Source organism: Rhinoderma darwinii, chromosome 8 (assembly GCF_050947455.1).
Source record: "Rhinoderma darwinii isolate aRhiDar2 chromosome 8, aRhiDar2.hap1, whole genome shotgun sequence".
Classification (NCBI taxonomy): domain Eukaryota; kingdom Metazoa; phylum Chordata; class Amphibia; order Anura; family Rhinodermatidae; genus Rhinoderma; species Rhinoderma darwinii.
This window is the reverse complement of record NC_134694.1, coordinates 3,993,687-4,014,932: the sequence shown is the minus strand read 5'-3', so window position 1 is coordinate 4,014,932 and position 21,246 is coordinate 3,993,687. Positions and strand designations below refer to the sequence as shown.

Sequence of the window (21,246 nt, the reverse complement as noted above, 5' to 3'; positions counted from 1 at the left end):
GGGGCCGCCCTCTGTCGCTCTCTTTACATGGGGCCGCCCTCTGTCGCTCTCTTTACATGGGGCCGTCCTCTGTCGCTCTCTTTACATGGGGCCGCCCTCTGTCGCTCTCTTTACATGGGGCCCCCCTCTGTCTCGCTTTACATGAGGCTGTCCTCTGTCGCTCTCTTTACATGGGGCTGCCCTCTGTCGCTCTTTACATGGGGCCGCCCTCTGTCTCTCTTTACATGGGGCCGTCCTCTGTCTCTCTTTACATGGGGCCGTCCTCTGTCGCTCTCTTTACATGGGGCCGCCCTCTGTCGCTCTCTTTACATGGGGCCGCCCTCTGTCGCTCTCTTTACATGGGGCCGCCCTCTGTCGCTCTCTTTACATGGGGCCGCCCTCTGTCGCTCTCTTTACATGGGGCCCCCCTCTGTCTCGCTTTACATGAGGCTGTCCTCTGTCGCTCTCTTTACATGGGGCCGCCTTCTGTCGCTCTTTACATGGGGCCGCCCTCTCACTCTTTACATGGGGCCGCCCTCGGTCGCTCTCTTTACATGGGGCCGCCCTCGGTCGCTCTCTTTACATGGGGCCGCCCTCGGTCGCTCTCTTTACATGGGGCCGCCCTCGGTCGCTCTTTACATGGGGCCGCCCCCTGTCTCTCTCTTTACATGGGGCCGCCCTCTGTCGCTCTCTTTACATGGGGCCGCCCTCTGTCGCTCTCTTTACATGGGGCCGCCCTCTGTCGCTCCCCTTACATGGGGCCGCTCTGTCGCTCTTTACATGGGGCCGCCCTCGGTCGCTCTCTTTACATGGGGCCGCCCTCTGTCGCTCTCTTTACATGGGGCCGCCCTCGGTCGATCTTTACATGGGGCCGCCCTCTGTCGCTCTCTTTACATGGGGCCGCCCTCTGTCGCTCTCTTTACATGGGGCCGCCCTCTGTCGCTCTCTTTACATGGGGCCGCCCTCTGTCTCTCTTTACATGGGGCCGCCCTCTGTCGCTCTCTTTACATGGGGCCGCCCTTTCTCGCTCTCTTTACATGGGGCTGCCCTCTGTCGCTCTTTACATGGGGCCGCCCTCTGTCTCTCTTTACATGGGGCCGTCCTCTGTCGCTCTCTTTACATGGGGCCGCCCTCTGTCGCTCTCTTTACATGGGGCCGCCCTCTGTCGCTCTCTTTACATGGGGCCGCCCTCTGTCGCTCTCTTTACATGGGGCCGCCCTCTGTCGCTCTCTTTACATGGGGCCCCCCTCTGTCTCGCTTTACATGAGGCTGTCCTCTGTCGCTCTCTTTACATGGGGCCGCCTTCTGTCGCTCTTTACATGGGGCCGCCCTCTCACTCTTTACATGGGGCCGCCCTCGGTCGCTCTCTTTACATGGGGCCGCCCTCGGTCGCTCTCTTTACATGGGGCCGCCCTCGGTCGCTCTCTTTACATGGGGCCGCCCTCGGTCGCTCTTTACATGGGGCCGCCCTCTGTCTCTCTCTTTACATGGGGCCGCCCTCTGTCGCTCTCTTTACATGGGGCCGCCCTCTGTCGCTCTCTTTACATGGGGCCGCCCTCTGTCGCTCTCCTTACATGGGGCCGCTCTCTGTCGCTCTTTACATGGGGCCGCCCTCGGTCGCTCTCTTTACATGGGGCCGCCCTCGGTCGATCTTTACATGGGGCCGCCCTCTGTCGCTCTCTTTACATGGGGCCGCCCTCTGTCGCTCTCTTTACATGGGGCCGCCCTTTCTCGCTCTCTTTCGCTCTCTTTACATGGGGCCGCCCTCTGCCGCTCTTTACATGGGGCCGCCCTCTGTCGCTCTTTACTTGGGGCCGCACTTTCTCGCTCTCTTTCGCTCTCTTTACATGGGGCCGCTCTTTACATGGGGCCGCCCTCTGTCGCTCTTTACATGGGGCCGCACTCTGTCGCTCTTTACATGGGGCCGCTCCGTGTGGCTGCAGTTCTCGGCTCGGCCGCTGGGCGGCAGTGAGTGCGGGAGGCGGCGCCCGGATCCTCTCACACGGCTGGAGATAGAGCGGCGGAGACACGGAGCCTCTCACCGGGCACATTACTCCGCCAGACGCCCGGACATGCTGTCGGTTTAGGTTGGTCTAGGCCTGGAATTCGGAGGGACTAGGACCGGGGCCTCCCCTCCCCGGAGCCTGGACTACACGGTACCGGAGAGCGCGGCTGTGGCCCCGGGGAGCGGCCTGTGACCAGCGGAGATGTCCGGGAGAATAGAGAAAGCAGGTAACGGGAGGAGACGGCGCAGCCTCGGGCGCTACATGCGGCCGCTCCCAGCAGCCCCGGGGCACACATTCTACTGAAGCCCGACCCCACTGACAGCGGCCCCGAGCACAGGCCGAGGAGGAGAAGAGGGGGACGCCGGGGAGGAAGAGAGGGGGACGCCGGGGAGGAAGAGAGGGGGACGCCGGGGAGGAAGAGAGGGGGACGCCGGGGAGGAAGAGAGGGGGACACCGGGGAGGAGAGGGGGACACCGGGGTACCGGGAGGATTATTAGTATGGCACATGAGGGGACATGATTTGGGGTCACCAGGGACTAGCAGTGACGTATGAGTTGACATGGGGGGTACAAATGTGGGTAATATTGAAAAAAGGGGGATTGACCCAAAGGGGGGCTGTGTAGTTTGGGGGTTTAGCAGGTGACGGGCCTGTTATGTTGGAGGGGTCAGCAGGGGACGGGGCAGTGTTATATTATGTGGGGGTCATTAGATGAACCCCACAACCTCTGTATCTGCAGGCAAGTCTCGTTATACAGATGGACCCCCCCCCCCCCCGGTATATTCAGGCCCTTGAGTCTTTCGCTTGCTAAGTAAGAAAGCCGCCTGTTTTAGGGGCATCTGGGTTACCCCATTATGGCCGCCATTACACCCCCGCCCGCTGTTTCCACACTTTTAAAGAGTTTTATCATTCAGGAGTCAGGGAAAGCTGAGTGTGGGACCCTTTAAGAGCAGCAATGGTGGCCAGACTGGTTGTCACCCATGACCTCACTGAGGACCAGCTGAATGAAGGACATGTCTAGGAGTCCCCTGAAGGAGCTGTCACCCGGGGTTCCCTTATTTCATGGCTGTGAATGTTCTTATTATTGAGAAGCCAATATGGCTCCTGACGTCTTCTGATTGGCTCCTGAATCTTTGGGGGTCACTATGACCGGGTGCTGTCATACAGTGAAAAGTTCTGCAACTTCCTAATATACTTTGTGTTTTAATTCCTCACTATTTTCCAGATCCCAGGCTTGCTGTCCATGAATGGAAGCACTATTGTATATACCCAGAGGCTAAAACGCAAGAACAGACCTAATACTTCTCACAGCTGAGGCTTTGCTACATTGTATCCAGTCTAGAAAATCCTCTGTTAGCTCCAGACTGATACATTTTACCTGCACTGATACATTGTAACAAACTTCCAGGACAGGGGTGAGATTTGTGCTGCTGTTGTGTTTATCTCACTGAGGATTGTCTAGACTGGAACGATGAAACAAACCCTCCGCTTTGACAAGTATTCGGTCATGATGGGTTTTTAGTCTTTTGATTCACTGAAGCAAGCAGAGATCTTGAAAATGGTGACGAGTTAGTGTTTTAGAGCGTGGCAGATCGTTTCGTTGCGTTTTGTATACAGGAGACTGGAGGATGGTCGGTATATGATGGTGTCATGTGATCGCCCGTCCAGTATGACCAGTGTGATGGGTCGACTGTCGCTAATCTGTGGTGGAAGGAAATCGTATCATGTGACTGGTCCTCTATGTTCACGCCATTTTTACGACTCTTAGCCACGCCCCTTTTAATAACGGTCTGGGAAGGCGCAAAAAGTGTCCAAAACACATCATAAACTTGGCGCAATTTGCTTAGTAAATTTCCCGCAATGTTCCAAAATGAATTATTTTGCTCCGATTGTTCCCAGTAATAATCTGCGCGGTCCGCGAGCGTCTCTATAAGATGATTGGTTGTGATATTTCGTTTTTCGTATGACTTCTCCGGTAAAGAATGATGAGGATCACCTCCGAGATTGCGGGGGATGGGTCTTCAGAGCCTGAGAAGTGACATCAGTTTCTTGATGTTTTACAAATTTTATGGATTAAAATAGTTTTTGGATGATTCAGGAGCAAAAACCTGCTGCGCGTAGAATGCAGAGGGCGCAGCACGAATCCAGTGCAGCACAGAGTATTTCAGGAGAGGAGGGGGCTGATCTTGTGGGAGGTCACAGGCTGAGAGTTACATAGTGGAAGGAGCAGGGTCCCCAGCAGTACAGAGTATTTCAGGAGAGGAGGGCGCTGATCTTGTGGGAGGTCACAGGCTGAAAGTTACATAGTGGAAGGAGCAGGGTCCCCAGCAGTGCAGAGTATTTCAGGAGAGGTGTGTGCTGAACTTGTGGGAAGTCAGAATTTGAGTGTAACATACTGGAGGGAGCAGTGTACTGAGCAGCACAGAGTATTTCAGGAGAAGTGTGCTATTGTATTGGAGCCAGATACAAGTGGAGAAAAGCTGTACAACTCCCATTATCCTCGTGGTGATTGGGCGCCCCCCTGGCTGGGATCTGTAGTCATGCAGCGTTTGCCGTGTTTTACTACCTCCGCTCTCCTCGCTGCGGAGTGACGTGTGGCCGCCAGATGTTGGCACCTGACAGGGAATCCGTGGAAACACAACACCGGCGCATCTGCAGTCAGTGGTCCCGACCCCCCCACCCCGCACACACTTCCCAAGATCTGAAGCCTGTGAGGTCCTTCTGTGGGACTTATGACATGCCGACTATTGTCCTCTGTTGTCAGCCACGTTCTGCTGCAGTGCGATACACAGATGGACGACTTCCTAAAAGATTCCCCGTTAAATAGAAATCCTCAGTCGTCTGTAGTTGTATCTGTTTCTGGGAAAGCTGGGTGACCACTCGTACTGAGATGGGTTGGTCGTCACCCAGCTTTCCCAGAATCGGATAGAACTAAGTCATTCTTGCGTTTCAGGGCCGGACATCTGGAGGGTTTACGCGTCGTTTGAATTTTCTTTTTTTTTTTTCCCGTCTGTTGGGCTCGCGGTGGTTTTGTGGATTGCCGCCGCCGGCGAGCGCACAGATTAGGACGAGGGTTTTTTGTTGGTTTCTACAATAAAGTTGGCAGCGGTCGGACTTCCTCATCCGGCCGTGTCATTGACTCCCATCATTGTATCGCCCCCTCCCCCGCTCTTCCATGTGACGTGATATCAATAATGAATCATGTGCATGTTCCTTGTGAATGGTTGCAGTCAGTGAATAGAACATTGCAGGGACGAGGTTCTGTGCTGTTGCCGGGCAGCCTGGTACGCTCTGACCTTCCTCTGGGCCGCGCCGGCGTTGTAGGTAGCTGCGGACGCGGGACGTTTTGGTTTTCCTCCACGCAGGCATTTCAGAGTGACATGAGAATGTGTTCTGGCTTCCTGTTGTGCGCGCTCGCCGCCGCATGTCATCGATTAGCCGCATATTTCACGGATTGTTTACGGGAAGAGCAATATAATTTTTCTTAGGAGATGAAGAGCAGATGGAAATAATATAAATTTGTGAAGGATCCTGGAGACCGCGCCGGAGACTCTTAATACACCAGCGGTCGTCGTCTTTTAGGCGTTCTGGGAGCCGTTTTTATTGCTGACTGACCTGACGTCTGCCGTATTGATGCTCTGACCTCCCTCTGATGGAGTCGGTATTGATTTTCCTCCATTAACGTCCATTAGAACTAAAACCTTAAGGAAATAAAAAATGATTATACGACGATTTCAAAGTACCCTGCTTGCTGTCACTGAATGAAAACATTATTTCTTTATATCCAGAGGTTGAAAGCCTGTCCACACGTAATACTTACAGCTCAATTGCATCCAGTCTAGATAAATCCTCTGTGGGATAGACAGCCTGGACTCCGGACTGATCTGCACTGATACATTGTAACAAACTGGAGAGGAGATAGATTTGTGCTGCCGATGTGTTACAGAAGATGGTCTAGACTGATACATTGTAACAAATGATTGTGCTGCTGATGTGTTTAGATCATAGAGCTTTGTCTAGACTGAATACAATTGTAACAAACCCTCAGCTGTGAGATGTATTCGGTTCTGTGCTAGTGTCATGGCTTCTGTTGGCCATGACATTTAGGACAGATTTGTTTTTTTTAATGGATCCCGGTGAATCCTGACCGATCCCATTGCCTTAAAATGTATTTTCTCAAGGTTCCGATATTTCTGACGACCAGAATAGCGCCGCAGACTGTTCTATTCTTGATGTCAAAATACCGGAACCCTTGAAGCAAAAATGTTAATGTTAAATCATAATGACAGATTTTTTTCGCCTCTGGCTGTAAATTATGAATGGTCTTATTCACTGACAGCAAGCAAAGATCTTTCTATAGATGAAATATTTGCATTACACAATGATGAAGCTTCGTTACTGAATGTTTGAATAAATCTGTATAATGTTCTATTTTAGACCCTGTTCACACACAGGTTTTTGCAGGCAGGTTTTGAACGGCCTGCACGTATTTTTCTGCGTTTTTCGCCAGCGGCCATTGAAGCTGGCGCACGAACCGCGGGCAAAAAACACTCAAACGAGGTCTGCAGGTTGTTTCTGCATCCCATTGATTCAATAGGTCAGAGGCGGAAACTGCGACAAGAAAAGACATGCCGCTTTATTTTTCTCGCAGGCGGCCGAATGCCTTCCGGGAAAAGAGAAACGCCACTGCCTCCCATTAATATCAATGGTGGGCGATTTCTAAGGTTTTTTTTGGCGCTGATTCCAATGCGGTATCCGCGTGAAAATTAGCGCCAAAAAACTCGACCTGATCTCTGTTTTTGACTCCTTACCACTTTCAAGATCTCTGCTAGTTGTCATTGAATGGAAAAGTAAATGTGTATATGTGGTCCTGACTTAGTCCTGCTCACCCAGATGAGGGATTTGTTAGTGTATCCGTGTAAGTAATTATCATAGGCTTGTTTGTAATTCTGTTTTATGACTTGCGCGAACGCCGATCACATGATGCGGAAACAATCTGCATGGCGGAAGTACCTAATACTGACTAATGGACTTAGCGGTGATTAAAGGGTTATTTCCATTTGATGTAGGATGAGGGTCCAACCCCTGAGAGTCATCAAGAACCATTTACAGCCGGAAACTATTCTATACTCTAATGAGGACAATGAGATCCATCAACAGCAGCTTGTTGACAGTTTCTCTGTAGCGTCCAGTTTCTATTCGCTCTTGTATGTAATTTCCCAGAGGAGCTGCGTAGGATACAGACCCTGATGTGTCACCGGGACTCCTGCCGCTGATTTCCCTGACAAATCTCTTCTCATTTCAACTCTCAACAGGTGCTGAAACCGCATGACTGAGAGTCCGTGATGGGGGAGGGGGAGCAGCGGCGCCAGTTATGATCCAGGACTCTGGCGTCAGTGCGTAACTAGGCAGATTAGCCATCAGCGGTCTACAATGCAGGGATACCCCCTCCCCTTTATGGCTAATAAGAAGGGGGACATTAACGGCCCCGCATGGAACAATCCTCCGTATCGCGTTTTTTCCTTATCACATCTTACGTAGGACTATGTCCGCAGCCCCCCCCCCCCCCCACTTTTCTTACTGGGGACTATCTACCGTAATAGTTCATTTATCACTATTTTATAGCTCGGTCATCCTGAGCTTCCTGTTTCATGAATCGAATGCTAACTGACAGTAAAGACTGACACACAGGCAGAGCAGTAACATTGGCATTGGTTATCATCCAGCATGTGTTAGAGAAGATACTGAGCTCCGTGTTATTCATGTCTGGGGTTGGTTTATGGCGTCTTCTCGGGGGTGGGAGGTTATCGCAGTCCTTTCATTTGAAGTGATAAGGGTCAGACCCTGGCTGTGAAGGACGCCTGACCCCCGGGCATAGCCCCTGTGTCTCCCCACTACACAGTGATTATCTGGGAGGAGGTTTTCTTCAGGAAGCCGCAGTAATGTCAGGAGGAGAGGAAACGTCCTTCATTATTATCACTGGTCCCGTCCCCGACTTCTTACACTAAGTTAATGTCTAGTCCTATACTAAGAACTGTGACCACACAGAAGAGGATCATGTGCGGCACCGAAGTCCTTACAGGACCAGCAACAAGAAAGTCTGCAACTAACCACTGCAGAAGCTGATATCAGTCACATATATGATGTAATGTCTCTGGAGGATATAATAGTGCTGGAGTGTAATAAGAGGAGCGGCTGATATCAGTCACATATGATGTAATGTCTCTGGAGGATATAATAGTACTGGAGTGTTATATGAGGAGCGGCTGATATCAGTCACACGTATGATGTAATGTCTGGAGGATATAATAGTGCTGGAGTGTAATAAGAGGAGCGGCTGATATCAGTCACATATGATGTAATGTCTCTGGAGGATATAATAGTACTGGAGTGATATAAGAGGAGTGGCTGATATCAGTCACACATATGATGTAATGTCTCTGGAGGATATAATAGTGCTGGAGTGATATAAGAGGAGCGGCTGATATCAGTCACATATGATGTAATGTCTCTGGAGGATATAATAGTACTGGAGTGATATAAGAGGAGCTGCTGATATCAGTCACACATATGATGTAATGTCTCTGGAGGATATAATAGTGCTGGAGTGATATAAGAGGAGCGGCTGATATCAGTCACATATGATGTAATGTCTCTGGAGGATATAATAGTGCTGGAGTGATATAAGAGGAGCAGCTGATATCAGTCACACATATGATGTAATGTCTCTGGAGGATATAATAGTGCTGGAGTGATATAAGAGGAGCGGCTGGTATCAGACACATATGATGTAATGTCTCTGGAGGATATAATAGTGCTGGAGTGTAATAAGAGGAGCGGCTGATATCAGTCACATATGATGTAATGTCTCTGGAGGATATAATAGTACTGGAGTGTTATAAGAGGAGCGGCTGATATCAGTCACACATATGATGTAATGTCTCTGGAGGATATAATAGTACTGGAGTGATATAAGAGGAGCGGCTGATATCAGTCACATATATGATGTAATGTCTCTGGAGGATATAATAGTACTGGAGTGATATAAGAGGAGCGGCTGATATCAGTCACACATGATGTAATGTCTCTGGAGAATATAATAGTACTGGAGTGTTATAAGAGGAGCGGCTGATATCAGTCACACATATGATGTAATGTCTCTGGAGGATATAATAGTACTGGAGTGATATAAGAGGAGCGGCTGATATCAGTCACATATGATGTAATGTCTCTGGAGGATATAATAGTACTGGAGTGATATAAGAGGAGCGGCTGATATCAGTCACATATGATGTAATGTCTCTGGAGGATATAATAGTGCTGGAGTGATATAAGAGGAGCGGCTGATATCAGTCACATATGATGTAATGTCTCTGGAGGATATAATAGTGCTGGAGTGATATAAGAGGAGCGGCTGATATCAGTCACATATGATGTAATGTCTCTGGAGGATATAATAGTACTGGAGTGATATAAGAGGAGCGGCTGATATCAGTCACATATGATGTAATGTCTCTGGAGGATATAATAGTACTGGAGTGTTATAAGAGGAGCGGCTGATATCAGTCACATATGATGTAATGTCTCTGGAGGATATAATAGTGCTGGAGTGTTATAAGAGGAGCGGCTGATATCAGTCACATATGATGTAATGTCTCTGGAGGATATAATAGTACTGGAGTGATATAAGAGGAGCGGCTGATATCAGTCACACATATGATGTAATGTCTCTGGGGGATATAATAGTGCTGGAGTGATATAAGAGGAGCGGCTGATATCAGTCACACATATGATGTAATGTCTCTGGAGGATATAATAGTACTGGAGTGTTATAAGAGGAGCGGCTGATATCAGTCACATATATGATGTAATGTCTCTGGAGGATATAATAGTGCTGGAGTGATATAAGAGGAGCGGCTGATATCAGTCATATATGATGTAATGTCTCCGGAGGATATAATAGTGCTGGAGTGATATAAGAGTAGGGGCTGATATCAGTCACATATGATGTAATGTCTCTGGAGGATATAATAGTACTGGAGTGTTATAAGAGGAGCGGCTGATATCAGTCACATATATGATGTAATGTCTCTGGAGGATATAATAGTACTGGAGTGTTATAAGAGGAGCGGCTGATATCAGTCACATATATGATGTAATGTCTCTGGAGGATATAATAGTACTGGAGTGTTATAAGAGGAGCGGCTGATATCAGTCACATATATGATGTAATGTCTCTGGAGGATATAATAGTACTGGAGTGTTATAAGAGGAGCGGCTGATATCAGTCACATATATGATGTAATGTCTCTGGAGGATATAATAGTACTGGAGTGATATAAGAGGAGCGGCTGATATCAGTCACACATATGATGTAATGTCTCTGGAGGATATAATAGTGCTGGAGTGATATGAGGAGCGGCTGATATCAGTCACACATATGATGTAATGTCTCTGGAGGATATAATAGTACTGGAGTGTTATAAGAGGAGCGGCTGATATCAGTCATATATGATGTAATGTCTCCGGAGGATATAATAGTGCTGGAGTGATATAAGAGGAGCGGCTGATATCAGTCATATATGATGTAATGTCTCCGGAGGATATAATAGTGCTGGAGTGATATAAGAGGAGCGGCTGATATCAGTCACATATATGATGTAATGTCTCTGGAGGATATAATAGTACTGGAGTGATATAAGAGGAGCGGCTGATATCAGTCACATATGATGTAATGTCTCTGGAGGATATAATAGTACTGGAGTGATATAAGAGGAGCGGCTGATATCAGTCACACATATGATGTAATGTCTCTGGGGGATATAATAGTACTGGAGTGATATAAGAGGAGCGGCTGATATCAGTCACATATGATGTAATGTCTCTGGAGGATATAATAGTGCTGGAGTGTTATAAGAGGAGAGGCTGATATCAGTCACACATATAATGTAATGTCTCCGGAGGATATAATAGTGCTGGAGTGATATAAGAGGAGCGGCTGATATCAGTCACACATATGATGTAATGTCTCTGGAGGATATAATAGTGCTGGAGTGATATAAGAGGAGAGGCTGATATCAGTCACACATATGATGTAATGTCTCTGGAGGATATAATAGTGCTGGAGTGTTATAAGAGGAGCGGCTGATATCAGTCACATATGATGTAATGTCTGGAGGATATAATAGTGCTGGAGTGTTATAAGAGGAGCGGCTGATATCAGTCACACATAAGATGTAATGTCTCTGGAGGATATAATAGTGCTGGAGTGATATAAGAGGAGCGGCTGATATCAGTCACATATATGATGTAATGTCTCTGGAGGATATAATAGGAGCGGCTGATATCAGTCACATATATGATGTAATGTCTCTGGAGGATTTAATAGTGCTGGAGTGTTATAAGAGGAGCGGCTGATATCAGTCACACATATGATGTAATGTCTGGAGGATATAATAGTACTGGAGTGTTATAAGAGGAGCGGCTGATGTCAGTCACATATGATGTAATGTCTCTGGAGGATATAATAGTACTGGAGTGATATAAGAGGAGCGGCTGATATCAGTCACATATGATGTAATGTCTCTGGAGGATATAATAGTACTGGAGTGTTATAAGAGGAGCGGCTGATATCAGTCACACATATGATGTAATGTCTCTGGGGGATATAATAGTGCTGGAGTGATATAAGAGGAGCTGCTGATATCAGTCACATATGATGTAATGTCTCTGGAGGATATAATAGGAGCGGCTGATATCAGTCACACATATGATGTAATGTCTCCGGAGGATATAATAGTGCTGGAGTGTTATAAGAGGAGCGGCTGATATCAGTCACATATATGATGTAATGTCTCTGGAGGATATAATAGTACTGGAGTGTTATAAGAGGAGCGGCTGATATCAGTCACATATGATGTAATGTCTGGAGGATATAAGAGGAGCGGCTGATATCAGTCACATATATGATGTAATGTCTCTGGAGGATATAATAGTACTGGAGTGTTATAAGAGGAGCGGCTGATATCAGTCACATATGATGTAATGTCTGGAGGATATAAGAGGAGCGGCTGATATCAGTCACACATATGATGTAATGTCTCTGGAGGATATAATAGTACTGGAGTGATATAAGAGGAGCGGCTGATATCAGTCACACATATGATGTAATGTCTCTGGAGGATATAATAGTACTGGAGTGATATAAGAGGAGCGGCTGATATCAGTCACATATGATGTAATGTCTGGAGGATATAATAGTGCTGGAGTGATATAAGAGGAGCGGCTGATATCAGTCACACATATGATGTAATGTCTCTGGAGGATATAATAGTACTGGAGTGATATAAGAGGAGCGGCTGATATCAGTCACATATGATGTAATGTCTCTGGGGGATATAATAGTGCTGGAGTGATATAAGAGGAGCGGCTGATATCAGTCACATATGATGTAATGTCTCTGGAGGATATAATAGTACTGGAGTGATATAAGAGGAGCGGCTGATGTCAGTCACATACCTCCAGAGACCTTTACATTATATGTGACTTACAGAAGGGATCCTGGTGGGGCAGAGAAGTTATACTGTCACTCTTCCCATTGATGAACACCACAGTCAGCGTCTCCCCAGCCTGAAATGACTGATAACAGGGAGCAATAGACCGCATTCAACAAATGGATTTGAGGTGGACTGTACGTTTTGGTTCCCCTACATGAGGCGCCGTGCAGGTCTGGTTCCGGTTGGTGGTCCGTTGTGGAGCGCGCTCAGTCGTCGTTTGGCAGGTCTTCGTGTTTTGTTACCGTCTAGGAATGGCGCAGTGTTTTGCTCCAGACGGTGCAGCTGTTCCCACTTAGTGAAGGACGCTCTAAAGAATGAGCTCGGCGATCAAGGAACAGACTGTCTGGAGGGGGCACTGTGCAGATCCCAATCATGGCACAGTATGGAACTTATTAGAAGTAGGAAGATGGCTGAACGCAGAGAGCAATAGATGTAATTATCATATTGATGCCGCTTATCTCTGTCTATGATGATAGAGGCCACCAGGGCACATAATGCCAGGATGTGGCTGTATAACGCTAATGAAAATTTCTACAAATCTTCTGTGCTGATAGTTTGTTACATTGTATCCGTGCAGGTAGGTGGTTGGGCTGTCTCGGTGGCTTGTTGGGCCGCCTCGGTGGCTGGCTTGTTGGGCCGCCTCGGTGGCTGGCTTGTTGGGCCGCCTCGGTGGCTGGCTTGTTGGGCCGTCTCGGTGGCTGGCTTGTTGGGCCGTCTCGGTGGCTGGCTTGTTGGGCCGTCTCGGTGGCTGGCTTGTTGGGCCGTCTCGGTGGCTGGCTTGTTGGGCCGTGGCGCTGTCTCGGTGCCCCGAAACCACCAGTGTCCACCGCTGGCCTAGAGATGCAACTTGTTGTGGGGGCTGTACGCGCGGCTTCTTGCTCTGTTGTGGGGGTTGTACGCGCGGCTTGTTGCTCTGTTGTGGGGGCTGTACGCTCGGCATGTTGCCCTGTTGTGGGGGCTGTACGCGCGGCATGTTGCCCTGTTGTGGGGGCTGTACGCGCGGCTTGTTGCCCTGTTGTGGGGGCTGTACGCGCGGCTTGTTGCCCTGTTGTTGGGGCTGTACGCGCGGCTTGTTGCCCTGTTGTGGGGGCTGTACGCGCGGCTTGTTGCCCTGTTGTGGGGGCTGTACGTGCGTTGCTACTCCACTTGGAGATGCCATGTTAAGAGCCTGTCCACCTGGAGTAGTAGTGTGTAGAAGCCGGAGTATCCATTATTTCCTGTGCAGGATGCTGGGTGTAGTAGTCCAGGTTACTTTTTTCTGTGTATTGGGAGAGCTCCGCATTGTCAGGATAATGGCAGACAATATGGAGTATCATCGATTTCCCAGTAATGTTGTGCTGGGGGAGGGGGCTGCACTGTGTCCGCAGACTGCAATGTGTGTCTGGGTAATGTACGGCTGAGCACTCTCAGCATCCTCCGTTTGACTTTTCAGTTCCGTTGTATTGAACCTTATACTATTGAGGGGGGAAAAAAGGCACAAAATTAACCATTACACTGCTGAACGGTGGTAGACCCTGCAGCAACGTGTGTGCCATCAATTACTCTACATGTTAGTGAGGATGATCTAGTATCCCAGCTGGTACCGACGCTGCTTGCGAATGGTGGTGGTAGTAGTTTATATAAATACATTGCACAGCAGCGATGCGTTTCGCGTTATTTACAATGTATGTAAATACCTTACATAGCAGTGACCTGTTCCTGTGTACAATGCTGGGAAGCTGTGTATGTAGTGATGTCATCTGCGCATCATATGACATCACCTGTACATCATATGGCCTCATCCGTACGTCTTCTGGCTCCGGGCGATGGCCTCATCCGTACGTCTTCTTGCTCCGGCGATGACCTAGTCCGTACGTCTTCTGGCTCCGGCGATGACCTCATCCGTACGTCTTCTGGCTCCGGCGATGACCTCGTCCGTACGTCTTCGTCCGTACGTCTTCTGGCTCCGGCGATGACCTCGTCCGTACGTCTTCTGGCTCCGGCGATGACCTCGTCCGTACGTTTTCTGGCTCCGGCGATGACCTCGTCCGTACGTCTTCTGGTTCCGGCGATGACCTCGTCCGTACGTCTTCTGGCTCCGGCGATGACCTCGTCCGTACGTCTTCTGGCTCCGGCGATGACCTCGTCCGTACGTCTTCTGGCTCCGGCGATGACCTCGTCCGTACGTCTTCTGGCTCCGGCGATGACCTCGTCCGTACGTCTTCTGGTTCCGGCGATGACCTCGTCCGTCTTCTCATATATATTGGGTGCTAATTGGACCTTGTGATCCGCGTTTTCAGCTCCCTGCAATTTCCACATCAGACGTTTTGTCTCCTATAATTATTTTGATGGTGGCGATCGCCGTTTTGTGAAATGTAAAGATGAACAAATCCGCATAAAGCGGTCGTGGCGTGATCTATCCTGGAATTGTCACCCTATTACCAAGGGGCAATTATTATTCCAGGTCTGAGGGGGTCTCGTGTATCACCAGCCCCATACACTTGTCCGCAGCTGCCGCTCCTCGGGCAGGAGACGCTTACATAACCATGGACGTACCCCACTTATCCCGTCCTCTGATCCGCCCGGATGAGCCAGCAATTATTTAGGGAGGTTTATAGTGAAGTTCACACAGTGCAGCGGTCACCGCAACATAACTGCTGATAACATGACTCATGTCACTAGTCACAGCGCAAGCTGCACAGACTTAAAATAATTTTTAAATGTATAATTGCGGTTATGAATAACTGTCCTGAAACCACCAGGAATGACAGTGACGACAGTTGTCAGTAAACTTCACTCCCTGGTCATCAGTCACCGCTGTAGGGAAGGTGGCAGCTGCCCATTTGTACCCACCCATCTCCGAGCCAGACCGTTCTGTCATTCCCCGAATGCAGCTTGAGGACTATTTTCCGATGTGAGATTAGCAGGAGTTCTGGATCATTGGACTTTTTTAATTGAGTACAATAAGATAACAACTCCCATCCTCCCCTGTATATGCCACCCGTGGCATTCTTCTCTTGGGACCCCAGATGTTAATGATGGGACTGTCACCTTGGAAATGAACCTGAGGGACAACCAAGCTGTAAACCGTGTACGTATACATACCGTATATGTATTACCGGAACGGCTGCGGGGTGCAGCATGTGTGAACGTACCACCACCACCATCATCCTTCATCAAGCTTCTATGGAATGACCCCATACATTGAGATGACCATGATGGGGCGCTGGTCTGTACGGACTCCTCCGTTTAGTGATGGGGATGACTTTGTGAGCGTTCAGCCAGTGTACGTTTATTAGGGAGCAGTAATGGCGCCCCTCAATTGTGCGCCGAGTGAATAATACGTGGACTGGTCATCGCCCTGCCTGTGACCCCCGCCGTCTGGGCCTGCCGGCATGTTTGTCCTCTCAGGTGGTAAATGCAGTGGGCAGGAAGGACAAAGGTGTTTACACAGGAGCCGGCCATTCATCACCCTCATATACACATTCTCCTTTTGTCTATTTTCCCACCCCCGGCCCCCTCCTCACATTGTTTGCCCCCCCCCCCCCATCTCCCTCCAAGGCCACGACCAGTCCGGGTGTGAGTTGGTTGGGTTCTGCAGCACTTCATCAGTGTAATTAGTATTGCCTAATGACCGAGCAGCAGCAAAGCCATAGACGGGGAGCCCGGGCCGGTCCTTCTTCCGCTCCGCTGCTCCCTAGCTCCCTAACAAGACTAGTGTGTCGTTAGACCGGTGGCTGATAATTATGTGGATGCGCCGAGCGTGAAGATCAGCGCCAGTTACCCCGCAGGATTAATCAAATCCCTTACTGGATTTATCCCTGTAATGAGGCGGGATCTGACAGGAAGAGGAGAAAACCCTGTACGGTTCTTCCCTGCCGGTTCTGTGTTGAAGGTTGTACACGGCCAAGTATAGGGGGGGGGGGGGGGTTGCTGCTGTATAGGAGATTTTATTAACATTTCATCTCTGAGACTAACATGAGGGGGGTCATGTGCTTTAGGTGGCCAGCCATTATCTCGTGGCTATGGCCAACATAGGCTAAGCCCCCCAGTAGTCCGAGCAGAGAGACCTTGTATTACGTAGTTGCGCCTCCAGTAGTCCGAGCAGAGAGACCTTGTATTACCTAGTCGCCCCCCCAGTAGTCAGAGCAGAGATTTTGTATTACATAGTCACCCCCCCCCAGTTGTCAGAGCAGAGAGACCTTGTATTATAGTCGTCCCCCCAGTAGTCAGAGCAGAAATACCTTGTATTACATAGTCGCCCCCAGTAATCAGAGCAGAAAGGCCTTGTATTATAATCCCCCCCCTCCCCCAGTAGTCAGAGCAGGGAGACCTTGTATTATAGTCCCGTCCCCCCAGTAGTCAGAGCAGGGAGACCTTGTATTACATAGTCACCCCCTAGTAGTCAGAGCAGAGAGACCTTGTATTATAGTCCCGTCCCCCCAGTAGTCAGAGCAGGGAGACCCTGTATTATAGTCGCCTTCTTCACTTGACTGAGCGCTAAGTAGACTTTAGATTATTAGCAAATCCCACCACAATTGAGAACGTCTATGGCTGCCATTTGAGAATGTGACTGTCCATCCAAATGTCTGCCGGACACTGCGGATCTGACATCCTTCCCCAGACAATTCCTGGTCACCCCCAGTAGTCATTTTGGGTGGAGTTGTCCTTTAAAAGTCACACTGGGACATTACTGCTGCTGGTAGCCCAGGGGCTTGTACAGCATGGCTCATGTTCTGGCCGCTTTACTGACCTCCAGCCCCTCCACACGATGCCCCTGAGTGGTGACGGTGCGGAGCGCTGCGGGCGGATGCATTAGAGAAGGCGCTCAGTGTATGTTGGTGTAAACCTTTGGCCGGCTCCGTGCATTCCTGTCCTGCTGCACAGCCCCGGGGCCTCTCATCCATTAGAGATCACACAGCTGGAGTAGCCGATGACCTCAACCCCCAACTGTTACCATGGAAGCACAGAAACCGGGCTTTCTGTGCTACCTGTCAGTGAATGTGTGTTAATGACGCTCCCCGAGTCCTTGTATGATGGGCTGTACTTTATGGGAGAAGCTGATGTGATGTGTAATGTGCCCCGTGTCATGGTTGTTGTCTTCTCCCTCCTCTGGAATGCTGTGGCGGCCGTACAGCTGGTCTCTTCTCATCCGCTACATGCCAGGGTACTGATGGACGGGCACAGCTGTGCCCAGGGGAACTGAGCTACGAGTGCGATGCAGTAAATCAGCACATTTGGTAAAAATGATGATTTCCTATATCACTGCTGGTGCCCCCTCTACTTTCCCAGTCTTCTCTGCTGGTGCCCCCTCTGCTTTCCCAGTCATCTCTGCTGGTGCCCCCTCTGCTTTCCCAGTCGTCTCTGCTGGTGCCCCCTCTGCTTTCCCAGTCGTCTCTGCTGGTGCCCCCTCTGCTTTCCCAGTCGTCTCTGCTGGTGCCCCCTCTTCTGCTTTCCCAGTAGTCTCTGCTGGTGCCCCCTCTTCTGCTTTCCCAGTAGTCTCTGCTGGTGCCCCCTCTTCTGCTTTCCCAGTAGTCTCTGCTGGTGCCCCCTCTGCTTTCCCAGTCGTCTCTGCTGGTGCCCCCTCTGCTTTCCCAGTCGTCTCTGCTGGTGCCCCCTCTGCTTTCCCAGTAGTCTCTGCTGGTGCCCCCTCTGCTTTCCCAGTAGTCACTTCAGAATTCTGCTCAGTCCACCCTTTCTCCCAGTAGTCACACCAAGGCCTCCCACACCTCTCCCCTATGAACTCGCTGTCTGACTGTTTTTGACTGGGAGTGATGGAGCGGTCAGTGACTTCTTTACACTAGGTCAGGGTCTTATTTTTTTCAGTCTCTAAATGTTTCCATACACTGACAGCAAACAGATCTTAAAAATAGTGAGGAAGTGAAAGTAAATGGGAAAGTTTCAGCATTTTCTTTGCTACATAATAATCCTTATTGACATAAGACTGGACTATTTGAGATGATGGGGGTAGTTCTGGGCCGGGTGTCTCTGGTCGCACCTCGTCCTGTGTGATGTCATCTAATCCTTCCAGGTCTGAATATTTCCCGTGTGACTCAGCCGGCAGGTGCGCGCGCTCAGGTCGCCTTCTTTCACTTTCATTGTTTTTGCCTCGACTCCCACGTGGACGTGTTAATTACAACCTGCGCTCCTCTCGTGTTTGTCTCACCAGGTGGAGATTCGTCTCCTATGGGATTTGCACAACCCCCTGATAACGAGATGAGCTCGCCGGATTACATCACCTTTTACGCTTTATTATGTTCTGATGTTAACCCTTACAGTGCTGGAGCCTTCTGGGTGCTAAAACATCAATCTATTGTTCATTAAAGCCCCTGTCCAAGGCCCTCCCCTCTTGTTGAAGGCCCTCGCCTCTTGTGGAAGGCCCTCGCCTCTTGTGGAAGGCCCTCGCCTCTTGTGGAAGGCCCTCCCCTCTTGTGGAAGGCCCTCGCCTCTTGTGGAAGGCCCTCGCCTCTTGTGGAAGGCCCTCGCCTCTTGTGGAAGGCCCTCGCCTCTTGTGGAAGGCCCTCGCCTCTTGTGGAAGGCCCTCGCCTCTTGTGGAAGGCCCTCGCCTCTTGTGGAAGGCCCTCGCCTCTTGTGGAAGGCCCTCGCCTCTTGTGGAAGGCCCTCGCCTCTTGTGGAAGGCCCTCGCCTCTTGTGGAAGGCCCTCGCCTCTTGTGGAAGGCCCTCGCCTCTTGTGGAAGGCCCTCGCCTCTTGTGGAAGGCCCTCGCCTCTTGTGGAAGGCCCTCGCCTCTTCTAATTTTTCTCATGGGTTTACGGCGAATTTACATGAAGCAATAGTTGTTGCCGTTTTTGCCAGGGTTTTCGTAATGGCGGCAAAACCTCATCGTCGAAAATTTACCACAACGACTCTTGTAGAAAAACCCTGTCCTGTCCTTGCTGTAATGGAAATCTCTTCATGCCTTGACTTCCTGCCGATCTTGTGGTTATACTACACATCTGATCAGAACAAGAGACATTGCAGTGTAAAGCATGGAGGAGAGACATCAGCAGCACTTCCTGGTTTTGTGGAGTCGTGGTATATCACATGACCCGTCTCTGCAATTCAGCTGCGCTGAAAATGATCATGTGACGTACACTCCGACTTTTCGGTTTCAGGATCTATTTCAGGGCAGCTGATTGGCTGAAAGGGATCATGTGATACACAGAACTAGGAAGTGCTTTCTTTTGTGACTCCGCTGGCACTTCTGGGGGGCTGTTGTTATAGGGGGATGTCCTCTTTCTATAATGAAGACAGAGCGGCGATCAGCTGTTATCACCATGGTTAGTCGCGTCTAGGCACACATCCGCGGCTTGTCCGGTCTGCCGCAGTTGGAGCCCCCTCTATAAAGTCTGTCTGCTCTAGTAGGACATAAGGACAGGGTTTCTTATCCTGAGACAATCTATAGGGGTATCGCACTGATGTCTTTATCATGGGTCTGTCATGGGGGACGGGTTCTCTTTAAGATGATTGCATTATGGGTAGGTGAGTGATCGCTCGCTCTGCGGGGGTCCTCTCGTGGTTCATTCATAGAGGTGGGATCGTGTGTCAGAGAGGATGAAGCCCACGGCCTGTGATCCCCCTGGGGAGACGGGTGACACTAGAATTTCCTCACGGCAGGTTTCGGTTTCCTGACTCGTACAATCCGCAGCCGATGGTCTGATTTACAACCAATCACACAGAGATTCTCCTGCAGCTTTTGTTTCATCCCCTCCTGTGCTGCAGCTGGATCTCGCACGCCCAACCTGCTGGTTCAGTGTCTGTAAAGAGCATGCTCTACTATGCTGCATTGCATTTGGAGATATAGTGTTTACATCAGGCAACTGTAGTCTGATTAAATGTCCCAGAATGCAGTTCATCAGAAAAGCTTTTACAATTTTTTTTCAAAGCAATGAGTCTAGATATGTAAATGCAGCTCTGGTAGTGACTGGAGTAGAGCACATGATGCAGCGGTCCAGTGACGTTCGGTCCAAGGCAATGTGTACTTTATCTGGTCCTTATACCTTCATCCTATGAACGGCCGCTGCGGTGGGAGGGATGCTGCTCTGTGCCCTTATATGCTCATTGGGCAGGATTGATTGGTTATGTCTGCTCAGCGCGAAATTGATCCAGTCATAACCAATCAATTCTGCACGTAGCACATATAGAACAAGCGTTGCTTCCCCTGCGGCATGCTGGGGTCCGCTTATCTGAACAGTACAAAATCTACAGCAAAAGTCCTTTAGTCCGGCATCTGTTAGTCCAGAAAATGCAATCATATAACGTGCCATAATCCTGCTGCTCCGTCTTCTGCTGCAGCCGTGTCCCTGGTGCTGGAGATTCAGCTCTTTTTGCATTTAGCTATCAATGGCGGTCAGACCGCGCAGTCATATGTCTGAGCGTTGTACCTCCATCTTGCACACCCCTCCCCCATCCTTCCAGATAATTGGTAGCTGCATCGTCTCCAGCTGAGAAATGTAATTTAAGGTGTGAATCCCATTATCCACATCCTACAGATCATCAAGGTGCTGGATTATCGGAAATTCCAAACTATTGGACAGGCCGTGCACAGAGCTGGACCAATACCGCATCACCACAAAACCGCCTGTTTACCATTTCAAGATCTCTGCGTCCTTCCGTTGAATGGCAACAGTCTTATGTCCAGAGGCTGTAAACCCATACAGACCCAAGGTCTCCCAGCTGAAAATTACTTACATTTTTACCTGCGCTGATACAATGTATCAGTCTGGAGC

The 21,246-nt window shown here is 49.6% G+C and overlaps 1 protein-coding gene across 7 annotated transcripts in view; it reads left to right on the top strand.

The window, feature by feature from the left end:
• Positions 1-1,946: 1,946 nt before the first annotated feature.
• RAPGEF1 (Rap guanine nucleotide exchange factor 1) overlaps positions 1,947-21,246 on the top strand; it is a 63,495-nt gene continuing 44,195 nt past the window's right edge. For 4 of the 7 annotated variants that reach the window (XM_075834693.1, XM_075834692.1, XM_075834691.1 and 1 more), the window contains exon 1: positions 1,948-2,211. In XM_075834693.1, coding sequence (XP_075690808.1) covers positions 2,187-2,211 — 25 coding nt within the window. In that variant the 5' untranslated portion in view covers positions 1,948-2,186. Of the gene's footprint in view, positions 2,212-21,246 lie in introns of all 7 variants that reach the window. The other 3 variants (XM_075834689.1, XM_075834688.1, XM_075834695.1) reach the window with 2 other exon arrangements.